Source organism: Labeo rohita, chromosome 23, assembly GCF_022985175.1.
Source record: "Labeo rohita strain BAU-BD-2019 chromosome 23, IGBB_LRoh.1.0, whole genome shotgun sequence".
Taxonomy (NCBI): domain Eukaryota; kingdom Metazoa; phylum Chordata; class Actinopteri; order Cypriniformes; family Cyprinidae; genus Labeo; species Labeo rohita.
Genome location: NC_066891.1, coordinates 17,381,574 through 17,409,083, shown reverse-complemented (window position 1 = coordinate 17,409,083; position 27,510 = coordinate 17,381,574). Strand labels below are relative to the sequence as shown.

General features: G+C 36.9%; 2 protein-coding genes across 14 annotated transcripts in view; one reads left to right on the top strand and one right to left on the bottom strand.

The window, feature by feature from the left end:
- Nucleotides 1-15,344, top strand: part of eif4g3b (eukaryotic translation initiation factor 4 gamma, 3b) — a 66,363-nt gene extending 51,019 nt beyond the window's left edge. For all 8 annotated transcript variants that reach the window (XM_051096506.1, XM_051096512.1, XM_051096511.1 and 5 more), the window contains 16 exons: nt 2,041-2,277; nt 3,668-3,772; nt 4,615-4,753; nt 4,884-4,972; nt 7,031-7,127; nt 7,283-7,400; nt 9,363-9,577; nt 9,675-9,793; nt 9,871-10,043; nt 11,093-11,218; nt 11,329-11,410; nt 11,499-11,597; nt 12,034-12,180; nt 12,264-12,345; nt 14,597-14,743; nt 14,825-15,344. In XM_051096506.1, coding sequence (XP_050952463.1) covers nt 2,041-2,277; nt 3,668-3,772; nt 4,615-4,753; nt 4,884-4,972; nt 7,031-7,127; nt 7,283-7,400; nt 9,363-9,577; nt 9,675-9,793; nt 9,871-10,043; nt 11,093-11,218; nt 11,329-11,410; nt 11,499-11,597; nt 12,034-12,180; nt 12,264-12,345; nt 14,597-14,743; nt 14,825-15,006 — 2,157 coding nt within the window. In that variant the 3' untranslated portion in view covers nt 15,007-15,344. The remainder of the gene's footprint in view (nt 1-2,040; nt 2,278-3,667; nt 3,773-4,614; nt 4,754-4,883; nt 4,973-7,030; nt 7,128-7,282; nt 7,401-9,362; nt 9,578-9,674; nt 9,794-9,870; nt 10,044-11,092; nt 11,219-11,328; nt 11,411-11,498; nt 11,598-12,033; nt 12,181-12,263; nt 12,346-14,596; nt 14,744-14,824) is intronic.
- Nucleotides 15,345-20,047: 4,703 nt separating this feature from the next.
- Nucleotides 20,048-27,510, bottom strand: part of phc2a (polyhomeotic homolog 2a (Drosophila)) — a 50,439-nt gene continuing 42,976 nt past the window's right edge. For 3 of the 6 annotated variants that reach the window (XM_051096515.1, XM_051096517.1, XM_051096518.1), the window contains 6 exons: nt 23,871-24,070; nt 22,901-23,030; nt 21,780-21,894; nt 21,576-21,699; nt 21,209-21,482; nt 20,048-21,128 (listed from right to left, as the gene is read on the bottom strand). In XM_051096515.1, the coding sequence (XP_050952472.1) occupies nt 20,974-21,128; nt 21,209-21,482; nt 21,576-21,699; nt 21,780-21,894; nt 22,901-23,030; nt 23,871-24,070 (998 nt within the window). In that variant the 3' untranslated portion in view covers nt 20,048-20,973. Of the gene's footprint in view, nt 21,129-21,208; nt 21,483-21,575; nt 21,700-21,779; nt 21,895-22,900; nt 23,031-23,870; nt 24,071-25,209; nt 25,431-27,510 lie in introns of those variants that run through there. The other 3 variants (XM_051096520.1, XM_051096519.1, XM_051096516.1) reach the window with 3 other exon arrangements.

The following is a 27,510-nucleotide window of genomic DNA, read 5'->3' as shown; positions in this document are numbered from 1 at the left end:
GCAGTCAAAGACGAAATTAAACGGCATTAATGATTGGGGTGGAGATGGTGTAGTGCGAGGAAAAATCTTAGCATGCGAGCTGATGCGCACATTGCGCAGCCCTGCATGAACCTATGGAGAAGCAATGCATTTGTGACTAAGAACTACTGCGTGCGACTATGAAAAAAATATTTAAGAGCATCAGTACAAATGACCCTATCAGCATATTTGTGCTTGTTTTGAGGGGAGCTTCAAAGGTTTCTAACGTACTTACAACGTGTTTTTGCAGCGGTGAGTAATGCATCACAGACACATGTTGATTCCTTGAGCACAACTACATTTACATGCACAATTTTTGGTTGAGTTGATTCCGATTGATGAATCTGAATGTAGTGTTTACGTGAACGCTAAATAAAGTGATCGGGTTGATGTTCGCGTTTGTCACAAGCTTCAGATTAGACTTTTTTCCACTGCACACTGCGCAGATATATTGTTTCCTATTGTTTGCACGTAATAACCACTCTCCTACACTGTTTCTTTATTTATTTTTAACAGCTGAATTAATATTTATCCATTTCTGGATAAGTATTACATATAAACTGTCTGGGGATGAGCTGCATTGATTATAATGGAAGATCTCGATGAACGAAAGAGAAAGAAAGATTTATTGATTAAGGGAGTTTGCAAATGATATTGATTTAATACAACAGTTCACTAAACAAGAAGTTAATATTAAGTGACTTGCATTGTCTGAACACTATTGCCTGATTTTGCTCTATTTTGTCAACGAAAATTGTTTCAAACAAAGTAACAGCTGAGCATCTCCATTCAAACACAGCGTTGTTTTGTTTATGCATGAATGTGCATTTTTAAACTAATCTGATTCAGTTACCCATTCATAAAGACAGTCACTTGCTTCGTTCCTAAATGAATCAGCCGTTCGTTAATTCAATGAATGATTCAGTGACTTGCCACCACCTACTGGCAGTTTTACTTTCATTTTAAAGTATCTTTTCTGTTATTTAAATCATTTAGTATTTCTATATTCAAAATTTTATATATAAAACATTAACCTCAACGTGAAGTTATGAATTTCATTGCACTCATGCGACCGCTGAGCCTCATTAAACCATCTGAAAATACACCTACCAGCCACTTTTGTGTTCCTTTGTGCCACCTCGGTAGTACATTTTTTTTTTTTTTTTTTTTTTTACTGATTTCATTTGATTGGTAACTTCTTATTTTACTTGTTTTATTCTGTTGTTTTAATTAGAAATGTAAAAAAAGCCTTATAAATATAATTTTTTGAATTTGACAAAAGATTTTAGTTTTAGTTAACCCTTTAACTGTTACCGTCCGCTCTGTGGGACGCCTACGTTTACTTCACCATATTACAAATAAATCCTAATCTAATCATGACAAACTGTACATCGTTGGAAAGGTCTAAGACTCCTAAATAGATATTTTACCACTGTTTTGTGTTACAAATGATGTAGAAAAAGTAATATATTTATGACAAGAGTGCACCTTAAAAATCTACGTCATAACAGGAGTTCTGACCTTTGTCACAAAAAGACATTCTATGTTGTCTTTTTCCCTGTCACGCAATAGAAATCTTAAGAAATTATATATCAACTGAAAACTTAAAATCTCAAAATTCATCCCTTGAAAGCCATTTTAAAATCAGACATTGCATTACCATGGAAATTGTACATAAAATTCATATTAGAAAATGTTTTTGTTCATGAATTCTTAAAATTTAACTTTGGACAGTGCTTTTTCATGTCTATGTTCAAGATAGGGAGTGACAGTTAAAGGGTTAAATGCCATTACAAAGGTAAAATCAAAATTTCCTGTAAATCATCTTGTAATGGGAAGGCTAATATTTGATCAGAATTTGATTATTGATTAGAAGGTGCTCCTAATTTTTTTTAGAATTAGAATTTAGAATCTCCAGTTGTAGTCTGGATGCTTCTATTCTTTAGAAGCAAAAATGCAAATCTAACTGCAATGGGTACACAGGGATCATTTCTGACTTCTCTCTCTTATTCTCACTCTCAGGCTAGCGAGCGGGAGAGGCTGCAGGAGGAACTGGAAGAGGCGAAAGATAAGGCCCGCAGACGCTCCATTGGCAACATCAAGTTCATCGGTGAGCTCTTCAAGCTGCGGATGCTGACAGAGGCCATCATGCACGACTGCGTGGTGAAGTTGCTGAAAAACCACGATGAGGAGTCACTGGAGTGCCTGTGCAGGCTGCTCACAACTATTGGCAAGGACCTGGACTTTGAGAAAGCTAAGGTCAGCGGTTTATCCTAATCGGAGGGATGTCCTCTATATTGGGCATTAAGAACAACTGTCCTTCTAAATCTGTTAATTGCTGCTACAGCCCAAATGAATAGACACTCTTGCTTATTGCTTTGCTCTTGCTTTATCGATTAATTCAAATTTAATGTTTTGCCATTAATTTTTTTTTTTTTTTTTTTTGAAAGTGAGGAATCATGATTTCAAATAGAAATATTACCAAACATTAGAAGTACACACTTTGACTATATGCCAATGATAACAGTAAAGAGAAATGGCTACCAACCGCATGTTGGCGCATGTGATTAACCACTCAAATGTGACGCGCTCATTTCGCTAGGCGCCATTCACACAGAATACGCTTTTGTATTGACAAAGATGCTAGGCAGGCAGTGGGATAGGAAAAACATCCAAGAAGATGGGAGTGAACTTCTTTTAACTTGAGCGCCATGTTTTTATAATGCCGTTTCATGCATGAGACACCCCAAGTGAGGTGAGTGCAACAGTCAAAACACGTCCATGTTTACATAGAATAAACAATGGAAAAGCAGCACAGTAGAATAAAAAAAACCTGTGAAGAACTACTGCTGTATGTCTGATATTTCATGTTTGCATCATGGTGACAGGCTGAAAGCTGCTGCTCATTGTTTTTACAGAACAATTATAGTTAATACCTTTAGTCATTTTTAGTGTGAGTTACCTTGACTTTTGAGATTTTTCTTAGAGCTTTTTTCTCGTATTATTTCTTAACATATAATATGTATAAGACAAGTTTGTACAAGATCTAGTTGTACTTCATGCATCTTTTCTGCAAAGAAAAGATTTGTTTAACATTTACATCGTTGACACCTTCATGTGTGCTGCACTTGGAATAGAATTTTCTTTAACTAGAGGCTTAAAGTTACTTGAATCATGTTGTAGTTACATTTTTAAGTTGACAAGCTAAAAAACGTAAAAAATCGAGAATTTTATTTCATATATTTCAAAGAAATCTATGTGTTGGCCACTCTTTGCACTGCAGTGGTGGAGTTCTGCATAAACTAGTATTCTTTGGCCTCATCTATGTCATCGGCTGTTTGGAAATGCATCCCAAATGACTCATTTTTAATGTGCTATGCTTCCAAAACTCACTTCGGATTCAGCTGAGAACTTGACTGTGAGGGTGGTGCCTAATGCACTTGAATGGATAGTTCATCCAAAAATGTGGATTCTGTCACAGTTTACTCACCCTTGTGTCATTAGTTGAACTTTTACTTTAATTAAAGGCAAGTGTCAGTTGATTACAGCAAAAAAAATGTCTGTGGGGGTATATTGATGTTTTCAAGTCTTTTTTTTTTTTTTTTAAAGCTTGGGAATCTTACAGATGGTTCTTCTTATTCCTTTTTAGCCACGAATGGATCAGTACTTTAACCAGATGGAGAAGATAGTAAAGGAGAGAAAAACTTCATCACGTATTCGGTTCATGCTGCAGGATGTTATTGACCTGCGATTGGTGAGTTATACGTTTGTTTTAGAACAGTGATCAAAGGAACCTCACAGTAACCTGTGCTACAAAAAGTGTGAGTTTGATTTGAAACTCAAAAAATGAAGACACATGTACAAGATTGTGTCATTATGTCACTTCTGAGGGAATTAATTAACTACTACTAAAAAAAGCTTAAACTGAAACATGTTTAGTTTGTCAAGTTCATCTGCGATATAATGTTTAAAGGAAACCCTGGGTAAAAAGACTTGGCGGCACCATTATTTCGATGATGTAAAATGGTTGCACTCTGTGAGCTACTGGTGCTAGCTTTTGCTATTTTTACCACAACTTGGAAAATAAAATACTCATACGATGCCACATTGTGCGGCTTTTGGTTGTAATTTTCAGTCGAAGGACAACAAGAGAAGTGATGTAAGTCTTCACTACTTTCCTAGCAATTAACAAGAGGAGAAAAAAATTGGAAGAAGCCTGTGGAGGAATAAAATTTCCTAAAGATCAGCGTCTTTGTTCTCTCCACTTTAGCCCTGATGGCTTTGAGGCTTTTGGTAGGCCACATCTACTTAAAGAGCTTACAAATGGCAGACACAAAAAAACACTAGATGCCATTCTGGTAGGATGTAAACATGCTGACGCTTGTCATGATGCCGCAGCCACTGAAGGAGTTTCTTGACGCAGATTTCACTCGATGTCTGTAGCGTTTAGACTCCATGTGCGGAGAAATTCATCGAAATAGTGGCACCCCCCACCCCCCATAGTCGAAAAAAATTGGATGACAGTGGATTTTGTTAAAAAAATTAATGCTGGAACTTCATATAGTGTGAGGACGTTTTTTTCTTCCCGCATTTCAGCACAATTGGGTATCTCGGAGAGCTGACCTTGGCCCTAAGACCATCGAGCAGATCCATAAAGAGGCAAAGTTGGAAGAGCAGGAGGAACAGAGGAAGGTTCACCAGCAACTGCTGTCCAAGGACAACAAGAGGAGACCAGGTCAGAAAGAGACTTCTGCTATAGGCTAATCCTCTTTACAGCTTACTCAGTCCTGTGGGCCTCCTTTCCTTTCACTCTCTGATGAAGCAGCTGTACTCTGTTCCAACTGTTCTTTCTGTTCATGTTGCAGTGGTGCAGAGAGAGGAGACCTGGAGCACTGTGCCTATGACTAAGAACAGCAGAACAATAGACCCCGCTAAGATTCCCAAGATCTCAAAGGTAAAGTCCAGATGTCAAATTAAAAACACATTTTCTTTTTAGTCACGTCTTGAGATGGCTAACATAACTGAGTTTTAGAAAAACAGATTCTATATATGCAGTTCTGCATTTTTTTCATACTCCCCCATGATCTGTTTAGAAGTGAGAAAACCGCATTTGTATGTAAACAATTGATCTTATCAGCTGAATCACACTTACGGAGGTTGCGCAAGCTACACCTTGCTACATGTCATTGATTGTGCAGTGTGCTGCTTTAAAGTATGTACACTGCCCTCCAAAATTTTGGAAACGCCCTAGAAAAGTGGGGTTTTGGACAATATTGGCATGAATCCTGTTTAATTTGTGACAATTTTGCACTGGGGCAAGGGACAACACAAACTACGAAAACATATTTTATTACATAAACAGTTTATCAAAATATCCACCATTAGCAGCTATTACAGCTCTGCATAATCTGGGCTTAAATTCATTGTATTCTAAACTTAATTGGCAATCAATTGTTGAAGCTATTAAAGTGTGCTGACCCAAAAATCTTTTAAAAACCCGGGCCAAGTTTAAACCAGTAACCAGGCATCACAGCTGGCAAAGGGGCATGTCTGACTTTGACATGTGTATATTGCCATTATGATGTAATCAAAATGAAAATTATTATTTTCTTCAATGATAATGTCAAGTTACTTTAATGTATTTGCACCAAAAAAATGATAAGGATTTATTCTGATATCGTCCACTTTGCCAGGGGTGTTTCCAAACTTTTGGAGGGCAGTGTATTAAAAATGTATATTAAAGGAGGCATGCCCATTTTCCACAAGTTGGTATGATTCTTTAGGGTCTTCGTGAAATGTCTGCAACATACTTTTGTTAAAAGTCCTCAATGGTCATGTAAAACAACACCCTTATTACCTTGTAAAAAACAGTTCTGTTCACAGCGACCCGTTTCGGTGCATGTCTCTTTAAATGATAATGAGCTACTGCTCAACCCCGCCCCTCTCTTCCGTTTTTTTGTGTATTCGTTGACACACTACCATCAAAAACAAAATTAAGTCAGGAGAAAATGAAAATGTTCATGTTCACTTTTACATCCAGCTACAAAACAATTGCTTATGACACACTGTAGCTACAGCATGCTTGAGTACGGAGAAAACGGCATACAAATGGCAGAAATATGCAAATACTGGACAGTCCATCAGAGGTAGTGGGCGGGGCCTGAGCAATATGATGTCATACTGATCAGAAAATCAAAGCAGCTTGATAATTGAGTTTTTTTGGGGATTAAAATAAAAAGAGTGAATGGATTTTTATCATTGTAGGGTGGTTGTGTCCACATACTGCAAAGACAAATTTATATGCAAAGACCATGTAAAAGTGCATTTTGCATACGATGTCAACTTTTGTAATTATTATTAATACATTTTTTTTTTATCGTTTTTGAAATTAAAATAATAATAATTGTAAAACATTGAAATATTATTAGTATTAAAATATTATATATTACTAATATAATATTAAAGTAATTAAAACAATTCTTCTGGCTCTGACGCTCTAATAAACATATTTTCATATTTTGTGAAACACTATTCAACTAATTGGTCTTAACGGAAGATCCTGTAGAACTAGACCTTTCTAGCCCTATTGGCAGATCTCTTGTTGTAAGCATAACTATAACAATATTTAATGAGGCTTAATAGTGTTAAAAATGTTTTAACATGAAATAAGTCAAAAATATTGATTAAAAAAAAAGATTTTTCTGCAGTGTTTATAAATATGCTAATCGACTATTTAACTCAACAGCCCCACCTGATGGTTCTTCTGTTTGCTTGTGTAGTAGCATTTTAGTATCTCATTGATTCTTAGTTGTTATTCTGGGGATCTGCAGTGCATTTTTTACAGTTTCTTACAGACAATGTTCAGTTCATGAAGGTCTCTGCTGATGAGCTGCTGATTTGAATCAAGTCGTAGGTCCCCAGGACCAAAATTAAGTACACTGATCTATATAAATGCATGAGAAAATGTAATATGATTTTACTAAAACCCCTTTTTTGTGTGTGCTTTCTTCAGCCAACAATAGATGAGAAGATACAGCTGGGACCAAGAGCTCAGGTGAATTGGATGAAGGGCAGCAGTGGAGGGGCTGGAGCCAAGGCCAGTGAGTCAGGTAAAGAAAGACTGTTGCAGTCAGACGTGGGCTGCTGGCATCGTCAATTCCGGTTGTTTTATAGTTTATGCAAGATTTTCTGGCTCTATACTCTTTACTAATGTAATATCAATATCCTTCTATTTTTTCGCTATATTGCATTTTTTTTCTTTTAGATGTCTCTCGTCCCAGTGCCAGTTTGAATCGTTACTCACCCCTGCAACCCTCAGCGCCCCCCACCTCCTCAATATCCTCCACATCCCCAGATTTTGATGCCAGGAGAGTTCTCAGCAGGTACTGTACACATTAGGGGTGTGCAAAGCAGCCGGTATTTGTATCTGTATTTGTATTTGTTGAGGGGGAAAAGTATTTGTATTTGTATTTGTATTCGAGTAAAATTCAAAATATATAGGCGTAAAAATCCATTTTTTTTGCGTTACACTTCTACACACTTTTTTTGGCTGGTGGAGGACCAAGAGATGGCTCAGCAGCAGCCACACTCTTTTCTATTTGGTTGCCCAAATCCATGTGAGGAGTTTCAACTAAGTTAATGAGTGACGGGAAGCTATGCTAAGGTGAACTGGGGAGTCGCTCTCTAAACGTGGGGTATTAAAATTGCTTTTGAATGCGCGCGCGCGTTTTACTTTCGGTTTCGTTTTAACGATGGCGCTAAACTCTCTGCGGTGCTGAGCGTCCATTCCACAATACAAGACATTAATTTAACAAAACTATTTAAAAGTGGTGGGACACAAACGGGATTTTGAAAAGTGTGTCCCCAGTGGAAATTACGCCCCTGCGTGAGTGGAGTTATCATTTGATGTGAATGTATGCCAGAACGTGCGCTGTAGCACAAAATATAGTATATTTCTTCAAAAGCAGATTGTGGAGACATTTTAATTCTCCACAATCAAAAATCGTCATATCACACACCCCTAATTGCAATGTAGTTTGTGCAAATCTGGAACAGAGGTTGGTTAAGAGAGAAAAAACGGCTCCGGTTCCGAGTTTCAGCAGAGCGCAGTGTCAGTGACAGGGAGTGATTGACGACTAATATCTAAATTCTGCATTAGAGTTAAGAATGTAAAGATCAAGTTTAGTTAGTTATGTAATGTTGGAGAGAACGGCGAAACTGTCACTGTATCAGCTCACAGCATTCTGGGCAGTATTAGGCTAGCGAAAGTTTTGTAAAGAAATAAAAACAAGTCGCACCACAATACTTTCTTGCACTCGCACAAATGCTTCCGAATATATTTTGAGGTCGCGCAGATTAAATTTTGGGAGCATATGCGACCAAAACGGTCGCAATTTCGAGCCCTGCCCCCAACCCCTCCGACTCCTGATTGTCACTCACTCACTCACTCACTCATGTGGGCATGCACTGCGGTCTCATGAGGAAACGCAGCTTTTTGATATAAAGTTTTTCTTGTTCCCGAATACAAATTTTTTTTTTAAGTATTTGTTCGAAATAAGTATTTGTAAAAAGCACGCTATTTGTGCCTTTCCGAATACTGTATTCGGGTTCGGCTCCACCCCTAGTACACATGTAAAATATAGTCATTGAAAAGAAGTTGTTGCATTTCATCTGTGTTTAGCAATATTTTATTTATGTAAATACGCATTGGACATACTTCTGAATGCAAGAAATATTCCTTTGTTAACGACACCTCACTCATAGCACACATTCTGTGCCGCCCTTTTATAATATGTGACCATGGACCACAAAACCAGTCATAAGTAGCATGGGTATATTTGTAGAAATAGTCAAAAATGCATTGTTTGGGTCAAAATTATAATTTTTTTTAATGCCAAAATTATTAGGATATTAAGTAAAGATCATGCTCATGTTCAATTTTCTTCCATAAATATATCAAAACTTAATTTTGTATTGTTAATATGCACTGCTAAGTACTTCATTTAAACAACTTTAAAGGGTATTTTCTCAATAGAAAATTTTTTTTTTGACCCTCAGATTCCAGATTTTGTAATTTGTCCTATCCTAACAAACCATACATCAATGGATAGCTTATAATGTTAAAAAAATTTACATTTTTATAATTAAATAATATTTAAATAATTCTAATTCTAAAATATGTTCAAATAAACATATAATACATTATATAAATTAAATAATAAACATTTTAGCTCATTTTTAAATGAAAATATTGTTTCATTTGTAACAAATTGAAGAAAACCGCTTTTACATTTGGAGATTTGTAAATGTCTGTTTTTGTTTTTTTTTTTTTGTGAATTTCTCAGTCGAGGAAGCTCAGGACGAGAACGTAATGACAAACCATTGAGTGCGGGTCCTGCTCGGACAGGGCCCATCTCTTTGGGTAGCAGCAATAAGGAGGCTCCTGAGGAGTCGGTCCAGGAAGTGTCCCGCAGAGACTCGAATGCCTCAGACACGCCCAAGCTGCCCGCCAGCACTGCAGACAAAAGCAGACTGGAGCGTAGCCAATCCAGGGAGTCTGGTGAGCCGCATGGATCCCCTTGCATACATTATAGTGATGCTGGTTATGGTGAAATACATAAGAAAAACCCAACATTAAAGGCTGTTTCTCATTGCAGCTGTTAAACTTGAAGTACTGTCAGGACCCTCTCCAGATAAGCCTACGTTAACAGAAGAGGACATGGAGAGACGGTCCAAGTCTATTATTGATGAGTTTTTGCACATTAATGATTACAAGGTTTGTAATATTTTATATACCACCCAGTCCAGAATGTCAGTAAAGAGTTTTCTAAGCATAGTATACTTGTGATGCAGGAGGCATTGCAGTGTGTGGAGGAACTGGAGCAACCTGCTATGCTCTACGTGTTTGTGCGGGTGGGTGTGGAGTCCACGCTGGAGAGGAGTCAGATCACGCGAGACCACATGGGTCAGCTGCTCTTCCAGCTCCTTCAGGCTGGAATCCTCCACAAACTTCAGTTCTTTAAAGGGTGAGATCACAGTACTTGCAGAAATGCAGAAGAAAGCTAACAGATTCTTATAATGTTATGTGTGCTGTTGAGTTCTGTTGCAAACAAGTATTGGTTGCATTTCATTCTGGGATTTTAAAGAAGTTCATTTACAGAACAAAAAATTACAGATAATGTACTCACCTCCTTGTCATCCAAGATATTCACGTCTTTTTTCAGTCGTAAAAAAATTGTTTTTTGAGGAAGACATTTCAGGATTTTTGTCCATATAGTGGACTTCAATGGTGCCCCGAGTTTGAACTTCCAAAATGCAGTTTAAATGCAGCTTCAAACGATCCCAGATGCAGTTGTAAATGATCCCAGCTAAGGAAGAAGGGTCTTATCTAGCAAAACGATCTGTTATTTTCACAAAAAAATACAATTTATATACTTTTTAATGTCAAACGCTCGTCTTGTCTTGCTGTGCCTGAACTCTGTTTTTTTCCGGTTCAATACAGTTAGGGTATGTCGAAAAACTCCCATCTCATGTTCTCCCACAACTTCAAAACCGTCCTATATCGCTGTATTGCCTTTTTTGTTGCATGCTCACTTTGCGAAGACTGGGTCGGCACTTCTGTAGCGATGTAGGATGATTTTGAAATGATTTTTGAAGGCGAGGGAGAAAATACGATGGTAGTTTTTCGACATACCCTAACTGTCTTCAACCAGAATACACAGAGTTCAGGCACAGCAAGACAAGACGAGCGTTTGAGGTTAAAAAGCATTTAAACTGTATTTTTTTTAATGAAAATAACCGATCACTTCATTAGATAAGACCCTTCTTTCTTGGCTGGGATTGTTAACAACCACATTTGGGATCGTTTGAAGCCGCATTTAAACTGCATCTTGGAAGCTCAATCTTTGGGCACCATAGAAAATCCTGAAATGTTTTCCTCAAAAAAACATAATTTCTTTACAACTGAAGAAAGAAAGACATGAACATCTTGGATGCCCCACTGGTGAATACATTATCTGTACATTTTGCTCTGGAAGTGAACTTCTCCTTTAATACATGTGTTCCTTCCCTCCAGGTTCTCTGAAACTCTTGAATTCGCAGATGATATGGCCATTGATATTCCCCATATATGGCTGTACCTTGCAGAGCTGGTGACCCCTGTGCTTCAAGAGGGGGGAATCTCTATGAGAGAATTATTTAGGTGAGTTTTTACCCAGCAGGTAATTATTATAGTGTTATTGGATTCATAGAACTCATCCGCTTTAGTAATTGCTTGTGCACAAGTTTTATTTGCTTGTTTTGTGTCTGCAGTGAATTTAGCAAACCATTACTCCCTGTGGGAAGAGCTGGGATATTATTTTCTGAAATATTGCACCTTCTATGCAAACAAATGGTAAGCTGAAAGACTGTAAACAAACATTTTGTTTGTAACGTTCGTTAGTGTGAAGGATAATGGAAATGAATGGATTGTGTGTTTGCAGAGCCATAGGAAAGTGGGATCATTATGGAGGGACTCTGAGTTGAGCTGGGCAGATTTTATACCTGAAACAGAGGATGTGCACAGCTTCATCACAGAACATGTAAGCCTTCATTTACAGTGTTTTATTTTGTAGAAAACATGGAAAACCCAAAGACGCTTTAATATTTTATGCATTTTATTAGACAAGTGATGAACGCAAGCATTATAACAGAACTTTTAACACATTCAAATGTATCTAGTATGACGCTTCCATGACTTTCCATGAGGCTCCCCATCCTACTTCATACTACAGTGACCTTAATAAACTTTTAATACATTAGCTCATCAGTGAACACGATTTTTGCCTGAGTCCTGTCGGATTGCATCGGCTGTGGGGATGAAGACAACTCCCCTGATTCCACACTTAATCACGATGTCCTCAAACTACGCCTTTGTTTCTTGTTTGTTTTGAATATGCGCCCTCTAGTGGCGAAAACGTACATATTGTGCCTTTAATCAGCTGAACGACTTCAATTTATAATTTGACCTTTCAACAGAAACTAGACTTCACGCTTTCTGACGGCTCAAACCCGACCGAGGCTGTCTCTAAGAGAACACTCTCGCCTGAGGAACTGAACAAGCAACTTGAAAAACTACTACTTGAGGACATGGCTGGTGATGAACGAATCTTCGACTGGGTTGAGGTAGATTTACAACCAGCTTTTTAGGCTTGTTTTATTAAAGGATGGGAGTGATCTTGTCATTGATGTGTGGTGATGTATTACAGGCCAATCTAGATGAATCAGAAATGAGTTCACCTCCTTTCCTCAGAGCTTTAATGACTGCTGTGTGCAAGGCAGCAGTGAAAAGTAAGTGGCTTAGTGTTTTCTTTTACACAATAACAACAGAAAAGCTGTTTTGGGTAGTGGAGTGTAACGTTTAATCCCAAAATTATATTATATTATATTAAAGGGATAGTTCAGACAAAACTGAAAATTCTGTCATTAATTACTCACCCTCTTGTTGTTCTAAATCACAAGACCTTCGTTCGTCTTCAGAACACAAATTAAAGGAGTAGTTCACTTCCAGAACAAAAATTTACAGATAATTTACTTCTCCCTCTCACTCTTTCTTTCTTCAGTCGATGCGAAATTGTTTCTTGAGGAAAACATTTCAGGAAATCTCTCCATATAGTGGACTTCAGTGGTGCCCCAAAGTTTTAACTTCCAAAATGCCGTTTCAGTGCAGCTTCAAATGGCTCTAAATGGGTCTTATCTAGCAAAACAATTGGTCATTTTCAAAACAAATTGACAATTTATACTTTTTAACCTTAAATGCTTGTCTTGTCTGGGTCTGCGTCAAAATCATCCTACGTCGTTGCAGAAGTGTTTACAAAATGAACATGCAAAGATCAAAGGCCTTTACAAAAAAAAGGTAAAACAGCGATGCAGGACGATTTTGAAGTTGAAGAATAAAACAAGATGGAAGTTTTTCGACCCACCCTAACTGTATTGACCCGGATTACACAGAGCACGCATGCTCATCTTGTCTCATCTCTGCGATGCGCATTTGAGGTTAAAAATATTTAAATTGTAATTTTTTAGAAAATGACTCATTGTTTTGCTAGATAAGACACTTATTCCTCGGCTGGGATCGTTTAGAGCCTTTTGAAGCTGCATTTTGGACGTTCAAACTTGGGGGCACCATTGAAGTCCACTATATGGAGATAATTCCTGAAATGTTTTCCTCAAGAAACATAACTTCTTTACGATTGAAGAAAGACATGAACATCTTGGATGATAAAGTAAATTATCTGTAAATTTTTGTTCTGGAAATGAACTATTTTAAAATAGTCCATGGGTGAGTAATCAATGACGACAGAATTTTCAGAATTTCCATTGCAAAAATTACTCTACTTATGTTGTATTGAGGGTTTTTAGGATTTCCAACAGCTAATAGTTGTTATACGCAAATAATATTTGTGAAAAATATAACGTTTCATTTTTCTTTTAATTTTCCCACATTAGGCATAATTGTACAAAAATCTAAATAAATAAATAACATAACATAAATTAACAAATTACAAAAGGGTTTAAAACTAAATAAAGACAAATTCAATAAATAAATACAAATGTATGTAATATTATTATGTTATGTACATCAAATTAGGATTAAAAAAATACCTTTATACTATAAAATGAATACTTTGGAAACCTTTTCATAGTTACTAGAACTATTGGTGGAAATACCTGCTTTTCGGCGTGTTCGCACCACAGGAACTAGGAACGTGTTTAGTTCTAGAAACTAATTTTGGGGAACTAAATTTGCTTCTATTTCAGAGTAGAGTCTAAAACAGTTTTATAGGAACTACCAGTGACATTGGCTACCTGGCATTTTTAATAAGCCGTATAAAAATATTCACTCCACAGACACTGAAAACAGTGATAATTATAGCATTTAGCTACCTGTTGTCTGCAGCATTGTTTTTTTTCTCAGCCTCAATGATAACACTGTAAGTTGTTATAGGGTGCTTTCACATTTGCTTCTTGTTTCTAAACCTGGCGTGTTTCCCCCCTTAGTTCAGTTCGTTTGCAAAACAATCGGTCCGAGATTGCCTGAACGAGGTGGTCTCGACTCGATGTTAAACGAACTCTGGAGAGGTTCGGTTGTAGTGAGAAAGCAATCCGATCCAACGGACCAACGAACCAAGCTATATCATAATGTACGATGGGTAATTACATAAGTTCAGTGAAAAGCAGTAGCTTTGTTGTTTTGCTAATACCTCTTAAAAATGAACCTGTGAATGTCCATTACTATCGGCCGCTTCAGAGTTCCTGCTGCTGGTGCGAATGCAACCAGGAAAATGGCCCAAGTGAGAAATTGCTACTCTAGGAACCACCCTGCTAGCTAGTTCCTAAAACTACATGGTGGGAAAGCACCTTATTTTGTGAGATGATTCACCCAGAGACAGTTGTTTGTAATTGGATACTAGTGCAGATACAGTTATGCAAATTTTAGCACTTTAACTTGCTGTTGCACAGAAACGTAGTATGTTGTGTTTGCCTTCTATGTGGTAGTTTCAAATGTCAAGTACTCCAATCTTATGTCTTCTATCTGCAGCTGAGGGCTCCTCATACAAAGTGGACTTGTCCATAATCCAGAGGAGATTGCCTGTATTACACAAGTACCTTAACTCAGACACAGAGAGACAGTTGCAAGCACTTTACGCACTTCAAGCATTGATAGTAAAACTGGACCAGCCTGCTAGTGAGTAAAACCTTTTACATTCCCATTTAAACTCATTTTGACTAATCACTAATAGATTTTTCTTTTTTTTTTAATTTGCAGATTTGCTCCGGATGTTCTTTGACTGTTTGTATGATGAGGATGTGATATCTGAAGATGCTTTCTATAAGTGGGAGGTCAGTAAAGACCCGGCTGAACAGCAGGGCAAAGGTGTAGCCCTGAAGTCAGTCACCGCCTTCTTCACGTGGCTGCGCGAGGCAGAGGAGGAGTCGGAGGACAATTGACGAGGGGACAAACGGACACATTTGCCAACTAGTTCTGAAAAGACAGTAGTCGCTGAAACAATAACTGCATCAAATTAAAATGTAACATAAGCAACACATTATGCATCAGGACGGACGGATGGAGCACAGCAAGATTTGGAATGGTACGGTTCACTGACATACAGCGACCCTATGACGACTTACAATTGCTGGAGCACTAAAAAATGTATTATTTATAGAAATGTTGCATTTAAGTTTTTTATTTTTTTTTTCCTTTTGTTACTTTTTAAGAGGACTTTAATAATACAAACATGCAACAATGAAACAAACATAAGTTCAGACTCGTTAATTTATTTTTTAAGAACAGCGTAAACAAAAGGGTATTTAACATTTGCGGGCAGTCGCGGCGGTTATCGGTGGATAGAGAAATAATGATAATAATTTTATTATTAATATAATGACAATAACAATTATTAAACGACTTCCGTGATTTTCAAAACGTTTTTGTTGGGTGAGCACAGAGAAGACCTGGTCTGCGTTTAGTACATCAGTACTGAAGTGTTTAGTACATGTTTAAGGTTATTATCTCAATAACCATACCAAATGTTCCTCTGCTTTAGCTTGCTCTTTGTGAAACATTTAATCCGGCAGAAACTTGCAGGAACTATGCATTCAGGGGACTGCTGGGATCACATGACGAGAGCTCAGAACGGACGCCAACGAGCAGATGGTGACGTGTACAAACCACTAAGGAGATGTTGCTGAACCTAAAGTGCTTGTTATTCTTCATACTGATAGAGCAAATTTAAAGCTTGTAAATAAATTAAAGACAAAAAAGATTCATAAAAGTACAAAACCGTGGTGGTGGTGTGCATTTTCTAAGGTGTTGTCAGAGAGGCCTTGCTGGCTTTGTGAGACGAGTCAAATGAATATTATATGTTCAAAAGTTTGAGGTCTGAACGATTTTTTTTTTTTTTTTACATTTTTGAAAAAAAGTCTCTTATACTTACTAAGGCTGCATTTATTTGATCATACAGTAACAACAGTAATATTCTGAAATAATACAATTATTAAAATGTTTCTGTGTTAATACATTTTAAAATGTAACTTTTTCCTGTGATGACAAAAGCTGAATCTTCAACATCTTTACTACAGTCTTCAGTGTCACATGATCCAGAAATCATTCTAATATGCTGATTTGCCGCTCCAGAAACAATTTTTTTTTTTTTTTTTTTTTAATATTTTAGTGGAAACCGTAATATTTTTTTAGGATTCTTTGATGAACAGAAACCTCTAAAGATCTCCATTTATTTGCCAAAGAAAACTTGTTACATTATAAAACTTTGATAGCCTTGTGGGCAGTGTGTCGACATGCAGCGCTGTTGCGCTACGGGCGTCCTGAGTTCGAATCCAGGCCCGAGGACCTGTATGGTCTGTCCTATCATAAAAAAAGGCCAAAAATAAATCTTTAAAAAAAAAAGAGAAAAGTACAGTAGTGAAGTAAATTGCAAAATCAAACAATAACTAATGTTTTACAATAAGATTTAATTTTTTAACATTGGTTAATGTATTAGGAATCACAAACTAAAACTTTTACAGCATTTATTTAATTTTTTTAATGTACGTTGATTAATTCAGGTTTAATGTATTATGATCAATGTCTTCCACCTTAAATGTTGACCTTAAATTGTTGTTCCTTGTTAGTTCATAATAACTTAATGCACATGACATCTGAAATTAACTGTGCTTTGACTGATTCTACCTGATTTCAACTTGTAAAAGGCAAAAAAATTATGATTGATATCACAGCAAAAGGTGCAGTTAATAGTTTAGTGCTAATTTAATTTAAAAATTTGCATTTTTGTTTAGACTCATCTGAATGTGCATTTACAGTTGAGGTCATAAGTTTACATACACCTTGCACAATCTGCAAAATGTTTACCAAAATAAGAGATCATACAAAATGCATGTTATTTTTTATTTAGTACTGACCTGAATAAGATATTTCACATAAAAGATATTTACATATAGTCCACAAGAGAAAATAATAGTTAAATTATATATATAAAAAAAAAAAAAAAAAAAGTACCCTGTTTACATTAAAAGTTTACATTAACTAATTCCTAATACTGTATTGATACCTGAATTATCCACAGCTGTTTTTTTGTTTAGTGATAGCTGTTCATGAGTTTGTCCTGAACAGTTAAACTGCCTGCTGTTCTTCAAAAAAAATCCTTCACATCCCACAAATTATTTTCAAATTTTCGTGTATTTGAGCCCTTTCCAGCAATGACTGTATGATTTTGAGATCCATCTTTTAACACTGATGACATCTGAGGGACTCATATGCAACTATTACAGAAGGTTCAAACGCTCACTGATGCTTCAGAAGGGAAAACGATGCATTAAGAACCAGGGGTGTAAACTTTTGAACAGAAAGAAGATGTGCACATTTGTCTTATTTAACCCAAATAACCCCCCCAAATCTAGAAGCTACAGAAGACACTTCTATTCCAGAAGACTAAATTTAATTTACCTTAAATTAGAATCACGTGTATGCAAACTTTTGAACTTTTGGGTCATTTTTATAAATGCCACTATTAATTTTCTCTTATGGACTACATATAAATATCTTTTATGTGAAATATCTTATTCAGGTCAGTACTAAATAAAAAGAATAACATGGATTTTGTATGATCCCTCATATTTTAGTAAAATAATTAACATTTTGCAAGGTGTATGTAAACTTTTGACCTCAATTGTATATGATATGATTGTATTCAAAATAGTTTTCTTTGTTTAATAGTGCATGTCGCCACGTTGAAATAACGTGACCCGCGGTGAAAACGTCGAGAAAATCCGTACGCTGATTGGCTGCCACGTTCGTAGATACTTTAGTGGCGTTGCGGAGTTGGGAGACGATAATTAGGCAGTGGAACAACTTCTTTTTGACATTTCGACATTATTGACATCAAGAAAGGTCAGAAGCCAAAAGACTGAAAGACCGAAAGAGAAAACGAACGCAAACTTTTGCACAGAACACAGAACCTGAAGAGATTCGACGACGGACAGGTAAGTAAGTTGATTATTGTGTACACCGCTCTCTAAAAGCAGTATGAGTTTCATTTAAAACTATAATTCTATTATAGTTTTATAGTTTCGCATTAACGTGTTTAACGCCACACGAACGCCACCACAAAGTTAACGTTACATGGGAAACGGTTTTCGAGTAGGAAGCTTGTCAGTGATACGCAGTGAATGCAGCGTCTGTATTGGCGGTAAATTTGAAATGAATAAAATATTACTTTTATGATTTGCAGTAATACTAAGTTCCATGTACAAAATGCCATAGTATGTGCAAATATGGTAATATATGTTAATATATTCTTTTTACAAGAACGTAATAAATTGAATGAAGAAAAAAAAATGATCCGATGCTCCGCCATCTTGCTCTGGCAAAGTGACTTGAATGCACCTTAGACTCAGTGTTGCCAGATCGGGTTGACGATTTCCAGCCCAAAAGCTCACCAAAACCCGCCCACTTCAACAAAAACCAGCCCAAAATTTTTACTGCCAAAATAATGTGATGGAATTTTATTGCCATGTCAATCAAGGTTGATAAGGACCATTTTTATCTCCTTAAAAAAAATAAAGATGACAAAATAAAATAAAGATAAATCAGTTTCACAGGAATATGGATCAAAACAGGGCAAATGCATTAAAGGGAGTCAGAAAATATGCTTAAAATGCCCAGAAATATTTTAATAATAGTAATAACAATTAACAACAATAATGTGCTTACCGTTGTCTTGTGCTTTATCTTCAGACAGAACTACAGCACGTATTTCATAAAGTACACATTTTAGAACATCACGCAGAACTTTGCACAGTTAAAACTGTTCAAGTCCAGCAGCTGTCAATGCCAAGTATACCAGAGTAGTCTGGACTGTTTAAAAGATGTTCTGATGCAGGACAGCATCGTATAGTCCCCATATTCAGTTTTGATTTTATTAAATCATTCAACTGTTCTCTTATTTCAGTTACAGTTATACTTAGAAATCTTCTATTCATCTCTCACTACGTGTAATCCACGTTGTGAGATTTAAGTCACTCTAAAACTTTTTATCGTGTAACTTATATTTAGGCCACTTTGCCATCGCAATCACTCAAATAAAATGAATGAATGAATATATAGCTGCACATTCAAAATCTTGCCCTTTATAGCGCCAAAACCCCATCACTCAGGAGTCATCACATCTCACCAACATAAAATATGGTAAATTGATTGACAGGTCTCTGTTAAATTATGTTGATGACTGCACTACACATTTTTTTACTGTGATAGTTTGAGCTCGAACATATTAAAATAACATGACTAAAGATAAAAGCGAAGAAAAAAGCAGCTGATTGGGCGGCTTTTAGTTGTTTTAAAGCAGCCCAAATTTTGTCTACCCGCCCAATGCGTTATTCTCCGGTCCAAGTCGATCAAAAGAAGCCCAATTGGGCGGCAACCCGCCCAATCTGGCAACACTGCTTAGACTTCCCAACTACGAACCTCCTAGGAAGACTTAAAGGCATCAGCAAAAGTTGTGGTACTTAAAGGAATAGTTCACTCAAAAATGAAAATTCTGCCTAATAAATGCTGCCACTGAAGAAAAGAAATTATTGAATAAAGTTGTTTTGTTTTCTTTGCGCACACAAAGTATTCTCGTAGCTTCATACAATTACAGTTGAAGCACTGATGTCACATGGACTATTTTAACTATGTTCTTACTACATCTCTGGACCTTGATGGTGTCAGTTGCATTGCTGTCTATTCAGGCTGAGAAATCTCTAGTATTTCATCAAAAATATCTTAAATTGTTTTAAAGATGAGTGAAGGTCTTACGGGTTTTAAATGACATGAGGGCGAGTTATTATTTACAGAATCATCATTTTTGGGTGAACTATCTCTTTAAATTACACGAACAACCATATTGTTTCAAAGCTTTTAAAATTCATCTTTAATCTACGTTATGAGGATCAGGCTTTGATTTGATAGAAAAACAATCATATGACAACAGTGTTTTCTCAGTTTTATTTTCAAATATAAAACAGAATCAGAGACTTGCTCTCAATAAATACAGAAATTTGATCAAATGATGAATGTAAAAATAGAGACACAAGCTGCACTTGCTTTCCAAACATGAGTGCACATATTAATGCTTGGGATAACAGTGATTTATGAGAAATGATCCCAATTCATTAGATCATACCAAAATGGGTTGTGAACTTAAATGTAGAATGATACTTCTGGCAGTCCTTAAAACTGAATGCTGGGAAATGTGTTTTGGAAATGCCTTCACTTAAACATAAAAACATGAACGTTTGAGTCATCTTTGGGCTATTTAGAAAATATTAGGCACGTCTTGGAGAAAGTTTTATTTCCAGTTATCCCTGTGTCAAAAATGCAACATTTGAGTACAAAATCTGATGCAACTGCATGTGAGCTGACAAACATCCTGTGAGATGAAGAAACCTGAACAGTTTACTACCTACAAATGATGGCACATTGCAAGGCTAAAGGTACAAAGTTTTCCTTAGCTAACCAAACATCACATGTTGCTGTGACAATGAGAACCAGAACTACAACAATGTCACAAACCACAAAGTCCAGTTCAAAACAGTAAATAAACTGTAAACCTGTTTCCATGCTACCATATGATGAACATTTGTTTGCACAAATGGTAAAGTACTTGTGCTTGTCTTCCTGACATGATGGATTGTCGCCCCCTCCCAGACCTGGCACAGCTGAACACACGAGAAATTCGCAATCGAGTCACATCATCATGCTTTAGGGATGAAACCGTTTGACTGTGACGAGAACTATACACAAGTTTGTGGTTTTGAGGAGCAGCAATCCCCAGTACCCAAAGCCACAATGGGATGAGGAAACCAGTGCAGAGGTGTTGGAAGTCCATTCCAAGTTAGATAATGCTGTGGGAAAGGCTACGAGTCCTTGAGCATACTGATGCGGGCAAAGATTTTCAGTGCTGGGCCCAGTTTGATGTTCATGGTGCTCATGAGATGATCCTCTTTGAGGAGCATCAAGGCTTGGCCGTCGATCTCCTGAGAGCGAAACTCTTCGGCGATCTCCTGGCAGCCTGGTGCGAAAGAGATTTTTAGTGACTTTTAAACACTTGTGACTCCAAAAAAAAAAGCATTGGAACATTATGGTAACTACCTGGTAGAGAGCAGATGAATTCATAGACATCCTCGACGTTCCACTTGGTGGGGTCGCTGGCCAGGAAGTGCTGCGTCAGCAGAGGAAGCTCTCTACTGTGATCAAATCTTTCCTCGTTCTGAAGCCTCTGGGCTCCAAAGCTTGAGTTGGACAGTGGTGAAATGGGCTCTTCGAAGCTGGACATGTCTGAGCACTGACTAGACTCACCATGACTTGGATGAGATGGATGTGGGGATAACAAAGACGCCCCCATGTTTGTTTGAGCGCTTGGATTCTACGAGAGAAGGCAAGGGAGACAACTAAGCACATTTCTGCATAGACAAACCTAATGGGATACTGCAACGAGACCGGAAAAAACCGCGATTACCCTTTTCCTGACTTCCGTGCTGCTGTTGTGATGATTGGCGTTGGAGGCTTTCTGTTTCTTTGGGTTCTCCGAGGTTGATTTTCTTGGGAAAAGTCCCATTCGCTTTGTGCATCCAACATTATACCTGGTAGAGAAGACAAGCAAGTCAAACATCCACTCGAACAAGTCTAAAATAATTTATACGGTACAGAAAGATCCACATACCTCTTTGCACACACCGTAGAACAAAACCTCTTGGATCTCTTGAAGTTATATGCGAAGTCTACACTCCCACAGAATTCACATGACAGCATTGGCTCGGCATTTTGATTACTCCGCTCTATGAAAGAATTTACATGGCTGATTGGATAACAGTCTGAGCATCAGTGATCCATCAAGGATGGAATACACTACACAATCTGAACAGATTTTAAAAGATTAGTTCATTTTCAGAATAAAAAATTCCTGATAAATTATTCATCCCCCCTATGTCATCCAAGATGTTTATGTCTGTCTTTTTTCAGTTGAAAAGAAATTAAGGTTTTGGAGGAAAACATTCCAGTATTTTTCACCATATAGTACACTTCAATGGGGATCAACGGGTTAAAGGTCCAAATTGCAGTTTCACTGCAGCTTCAAAGGGCTCAACACCATCCCAGTCAAGGAATAAGGGTCTTATCTAGCAAAACAATGTGTCAAAATGTAAATTTCTATACTTTTTAACCACAAATGCTCGTCTTGCACTAGCTTGACTTTATGCATTACATAGTCACGTTAGAAAGGTCACGCAAGACTGGGTAGAAGTACCAACCTGTGTTTACAACCTGTTGGCTACCATTGAAGTCCACTATATGGAGAAAAATACTGGAATGTTTTCATTCAAAAACCTTAATCTTTTCAACTGAAAAATAAAGACATGAACATCTTGGATGACATTTGGGGTGAGCAAATTATCAGGAAAGTTTTATTCTGGAAGTGAACTAAACATCAGGCATCACATTTTTGGTCACTTTGTAAACGTTTATGCAGAAAGTAGGCATCAGACACTAAACGACTGAGGATCACATGCTAAGAGACTTTCAATTCAATCCAAACACTAACTTACAACAAAACATTAGATTGTCGTAGACACATGACAGATGAAAATAATAGGTGTTCAAAATATCAAACATGGTTGTCCAACTGAATGGAATTATGAGTCTGTGCCCAACATACACTATGTGATTTTCTGTGAAATCGGTCAACTCATCGGCAGACTACCTCTAACTTTTAGCAACTAGATGAATCTTGTCCATACTGTAAATTGTGGCAAGAGTCATGTGGTGCATTTCAGCCGTGACCTTTACCTTGCTGTGAAAGATCCTCCATCTCAGAGTCTGCATTTTGAAAGGTCTGAGACCGCTTATCAAGGTCTGAATAAGCCTGATGCTGCTTCTGCTTCTTTAAATTCTCAATCAACAAGGACGGACGTTCCACCTGGATAGAGCCACAAGGTGTTTATTAAAACATTGTTTAATACACAAGGACATATATAGCATGCTCAAATGTACCCATGTATGGGATATGTGCTTGCTCAATGCTTTTGAAACTTCTAACAAAGTCTGCAGGTGTAAGTTATGACTGTGGTACATTGTCCACTAGAGGGAAGTGTGCCTCTTTTAATTAACAATGACTTTATTTTAAAGCAATAGTTTACCCAAAGCCCATATGACTTTTTTTTTTTTTTTACTGTGAAAGACAAAATTTATATTTAAAAATATTTTTGTATGAGGACTTGGGCTATCAAGCTACAAAATGTGACAGAAGTATTATTAAAAAGTCCACAGAATACTACATTCCAATTATTTTTGCAGTATTTTACAAATGTGTGTGTGTGTTTAGGTTTGACAGCTTCAGTCTGACTGATTGTAATTAAATGCAAAATGAACGATCAGCACATTATTCAAAACTTCACAGAAAATCAGTCATATGGGTTTTGTATGGCATGAGGGTTAGTAAATGACAAAATGACCACCAACTTTAGATGTCAAAACATTACTAGCAAGAGAATGTAATGTTTAAAATACCTAAAACGTTTTACTATTGTAACAACATTTTTACTTTTGCTACTTTATTACAAACAGAGCAGCTGCAACTGTTTCTAACACAAATAAGTTAGTTTCACAAGTGACAATATCTAAGCAATAAGCATAATAAAGAAAACCATCTCTTAAATGTAGTTGAAACTCTATAGTTTTACTAAATTATCATGAGAGACCCCAAAACAGATTTCAGCAAACGTAAACAAAACACTGGACTGACACAACCAGCACTCACGGGAAAAGGCTCGGCTCCCTCCTGAATCACGAATCCCTCGATGACATGCGTTAGGATCTGGGGCTTCACTACCGCCTGTGGTGGCGGTTTACTCTCGCCATTTTGCGGAGCGCTGCCGGTCACCGTGGGCGCATTATTGCCGCTGCCAGAGGTCATGGCTGGAGGTGAACTCACACCTGCCTTCACATTCACTCTGCCTGCTGACCACAAGCACAACGGCATCCATCAGAAACATCATAACACCGACGGCAGGTCCGACTCATTTCCGCGAATCGGTTCTTTAGAACAGCTCGTTTCAAAGATTCGGCTCAGTGATAATTTTACGTAGTTCCGTCATGGCGTGCCCCGTGACATCTCGCCGTGGCATTTTAACACCCGTGTGGGTATATACCACCGTGTAGTTTACTACATTTAGCAAGTTTTAATAATAATGGGGTTTATAGTGATTTCATGTCTCATTTTCAGTATGTTCTGATAATTTAGTGATTTCGAAACTCTAGATCTGCACATTAAAACAATGGTGAAATTTACATTTCTGTAAGGAATACATTTCTGTACGTTTTATTAAAATTAACCCTATTTCGCCGGTTGATGAAACTGTTATAGAAATGCGTAATAAACATTTACAGTGCTCGTTATTGGTTAACCGCACCGAACGCTTCAATACTGTTCGTGCTCAAATCGTTCAGAACGGTTTTATGAACCGGTTCTACGGATTCATCGAAAACACCCGACTCAAATGAACGACTCATTCACGGTATTCCATGACACTCTCATAGGTCACTTAAGGTTTTTATAAAACGTGTGAAAGGTTGGAGTTAATGCGCACTGTAATGTATAATCATGACACATTTATAAACAACTCTCTAATTATTTGCTCACATCCAATCGCGTTAAACTGGAATAAAACATATTCAAGCCACCTGCTTACTCACCAGGTTATTTCTATCTAATCCGTAATGTCTCCACACCGTAAACAGATTTATGAAGTGCTACACGACTGTTATTAATACTACCTAAAAATGTCCAGATCAAAAGCAGAAGTTTGTTTAGCACTACCCGTTTCGAAAAACTGCCAAATGTTACGCTTGTACTGTAGCAGCACTATTCCCATGCTTCCTCAAGACGGTTCAAAACACTCACACTCGCATGCAAACCACATCTCGGCATATTAAAGACCAAGTCGCACCCCTCCGTCCCAGAACAAGTAGCGAGGAACTTTGTAACTTTATATCCCGAACATTTGGCAGGGTTTCACACTCAGACAAACGCTCACGCACAGGCGTCCTGGTGATTGTCAACAGCACACGCCTTTGTTCCGCTCACGCACTTTACTTACACTTTGAAACGCCAAACGAGGAAAACACTAAAGTGAATTTAGCATTCCAACGCTTCCGAGTACACTTCCATAATCCACTGGTGTTATATACAAAGCAGGACAGCAAATGATCCGATCCAAACTTTTTTGTGTGCGTGGATTTGTTTGTTCTAACCGATTCCCTCAATGTGAGCAACGGGGCCGCACTCTGTAATCCTCTTTGTATGGGGGAACTGAATAGGAAACATTGCGCAGCTGCGATTGGTCACACACGCTTGGAATTCTGTCCAATAGCAGGTCGTATTTAGCACAGAGCCGTTCCGTGATTGGCTGAAACTTGTGAGCGGCTCCATGACAGAGGCGCACGTAGGCAGAGAAAGAGCATCTAGTACTCCATGTCTGTCTTTGGAATAGCATACTAGCATACTACTCATACTACTTTAGCAGCATTGAATGCCACATTGCAGTATGTTCGACTTTATTTTCTCATTTATACTGTAATGAATGAACAGGAAGCAATATCTAAATCTAAATGATCTCTTTCTTGAAATATTACTTTATTAGACTGTCAAAGTTAATATTTTTACATAAAATAAGATTGAAAATGGAAAACAGTGACTTTTTTGAGATACGAGGTAATTTTACGAAGTGTAGCTGGAAAATAGTTGGAAATGCCTTGAAAAAAAAGTATTTTTCCACAAATGTATGCAAATTGTATAATATCGAAGGTACACATTATTAGTAATTGTGTAGTTAATTCTTATTTTGTATTTTCATAAAGTATTGGAATATTTGTGCTCTCCCCAAATTTGTCACTACTGAAACACAGTAAAATATAATTTAATAAGAAGGGTTATATTGGCCTATTAAGAGTTAGCTTTTCTATTTTATTAAAAAGTTTTCAGAGGTAAATCAATAACACTTACAATTGTAACAATATTTTTGTGATATAAGTGATTTATGAGATTTGTTGTATTTTGAATCCAATTTTTCTTTGTAAAAGGCAGTTCTGAGCAGTTGTACACATATAAAAACTAAATGTAATGGAATAACTCCCAAAAAAGTTATAATTATAATTAATTATAAAAACATTGTATTCGGTAGTGACATTTGATAAACGTACCAACAGAATTTTCATACTTTTAAACACCTTTACCTCAAAATGATAAGAACTATCTACTCACACAAGAGGGGGACACATGAATATTTCTTGATCATAAATGTAGGGGTGTAGTTAAAAACAGTCTCAGCCAATGGACTAAAACATACACTGTTTCGGTAGTGACGTGAAAATGTGGGACAGATTTTTTTACATAAAGTTTCATAATTTACAAAGATACAAAATAAATATTTTATCTGAACTAACAAAATCAAAAAGATATTTTTAAAAACAAGAATGGATTAAAATGCAAAAATGATTTCAATATCATTTTCATAAGTTGAAATTTTGGTGTTAGGGTTCAGGACAGCCACCTCCCAACTGAAAGTACAAAATAATTGATGATTTCATATATATTTAGCTTACTGATATTTTAAATATTATTGTGGGTTTCAAAAGGTAATAAAAAAATCTTAGTAAACATCTAAAATTTGAATACTTAAATGCTTTTTTTGGTTGTGGGACAACAGTTTTCCATAGAGTGGACCATATACAGTATACACAGTAAAAAACAATTTATTGAGTCAACTTAAAATAATTTGTAACCTGGCTGCCTTAAAATTTTAAGTTCAGTCAACTCAAAAAATGTTTCAACTGTATTCAACTTGAAATGTTAAATTATACTAAGTGACAGCTTAGATACAGTGCCCTCCACTAATATTGGCACCCTAGGTAAATATGAGCAAAGACGGCTATGAAAATAATTCTGCTTTGTTTATCTTTATGATCTTACATTCAGAAAATTCACAATATTCTAACCTATCATTTAAGTAAAACCATGGAAAGCAGGGGGAAAATCTCATTATGAAATAAATGCTTTTCTGTAGTTCATGTTGACCACAATTATTGGCACCCAATTATTGCGACGTCCTTTATTCAGGATGACAGCTCTGAGTTTTCTCCTTTAATGCCAAAGAGTTTGGAGAACATCTGACAAGAGATCAGAGACTATTCCTTCAAACAGAAACTCTTCAGATCCTTTAGTTTCCCAGCTCCATGCTGGTGCTTCTTCTCTTCAGTTCACCTCACGCATTTTCTATAGGGTTCAGGTTAGGCCATGGCAGAAGCTTCATTTTATGCTCAGTGACACATTTTTGTGTTGATTTCGATGTTTGATTTAGATCATTGTTCTGATGGAAGATCCAACCACAGCTCATTATAGA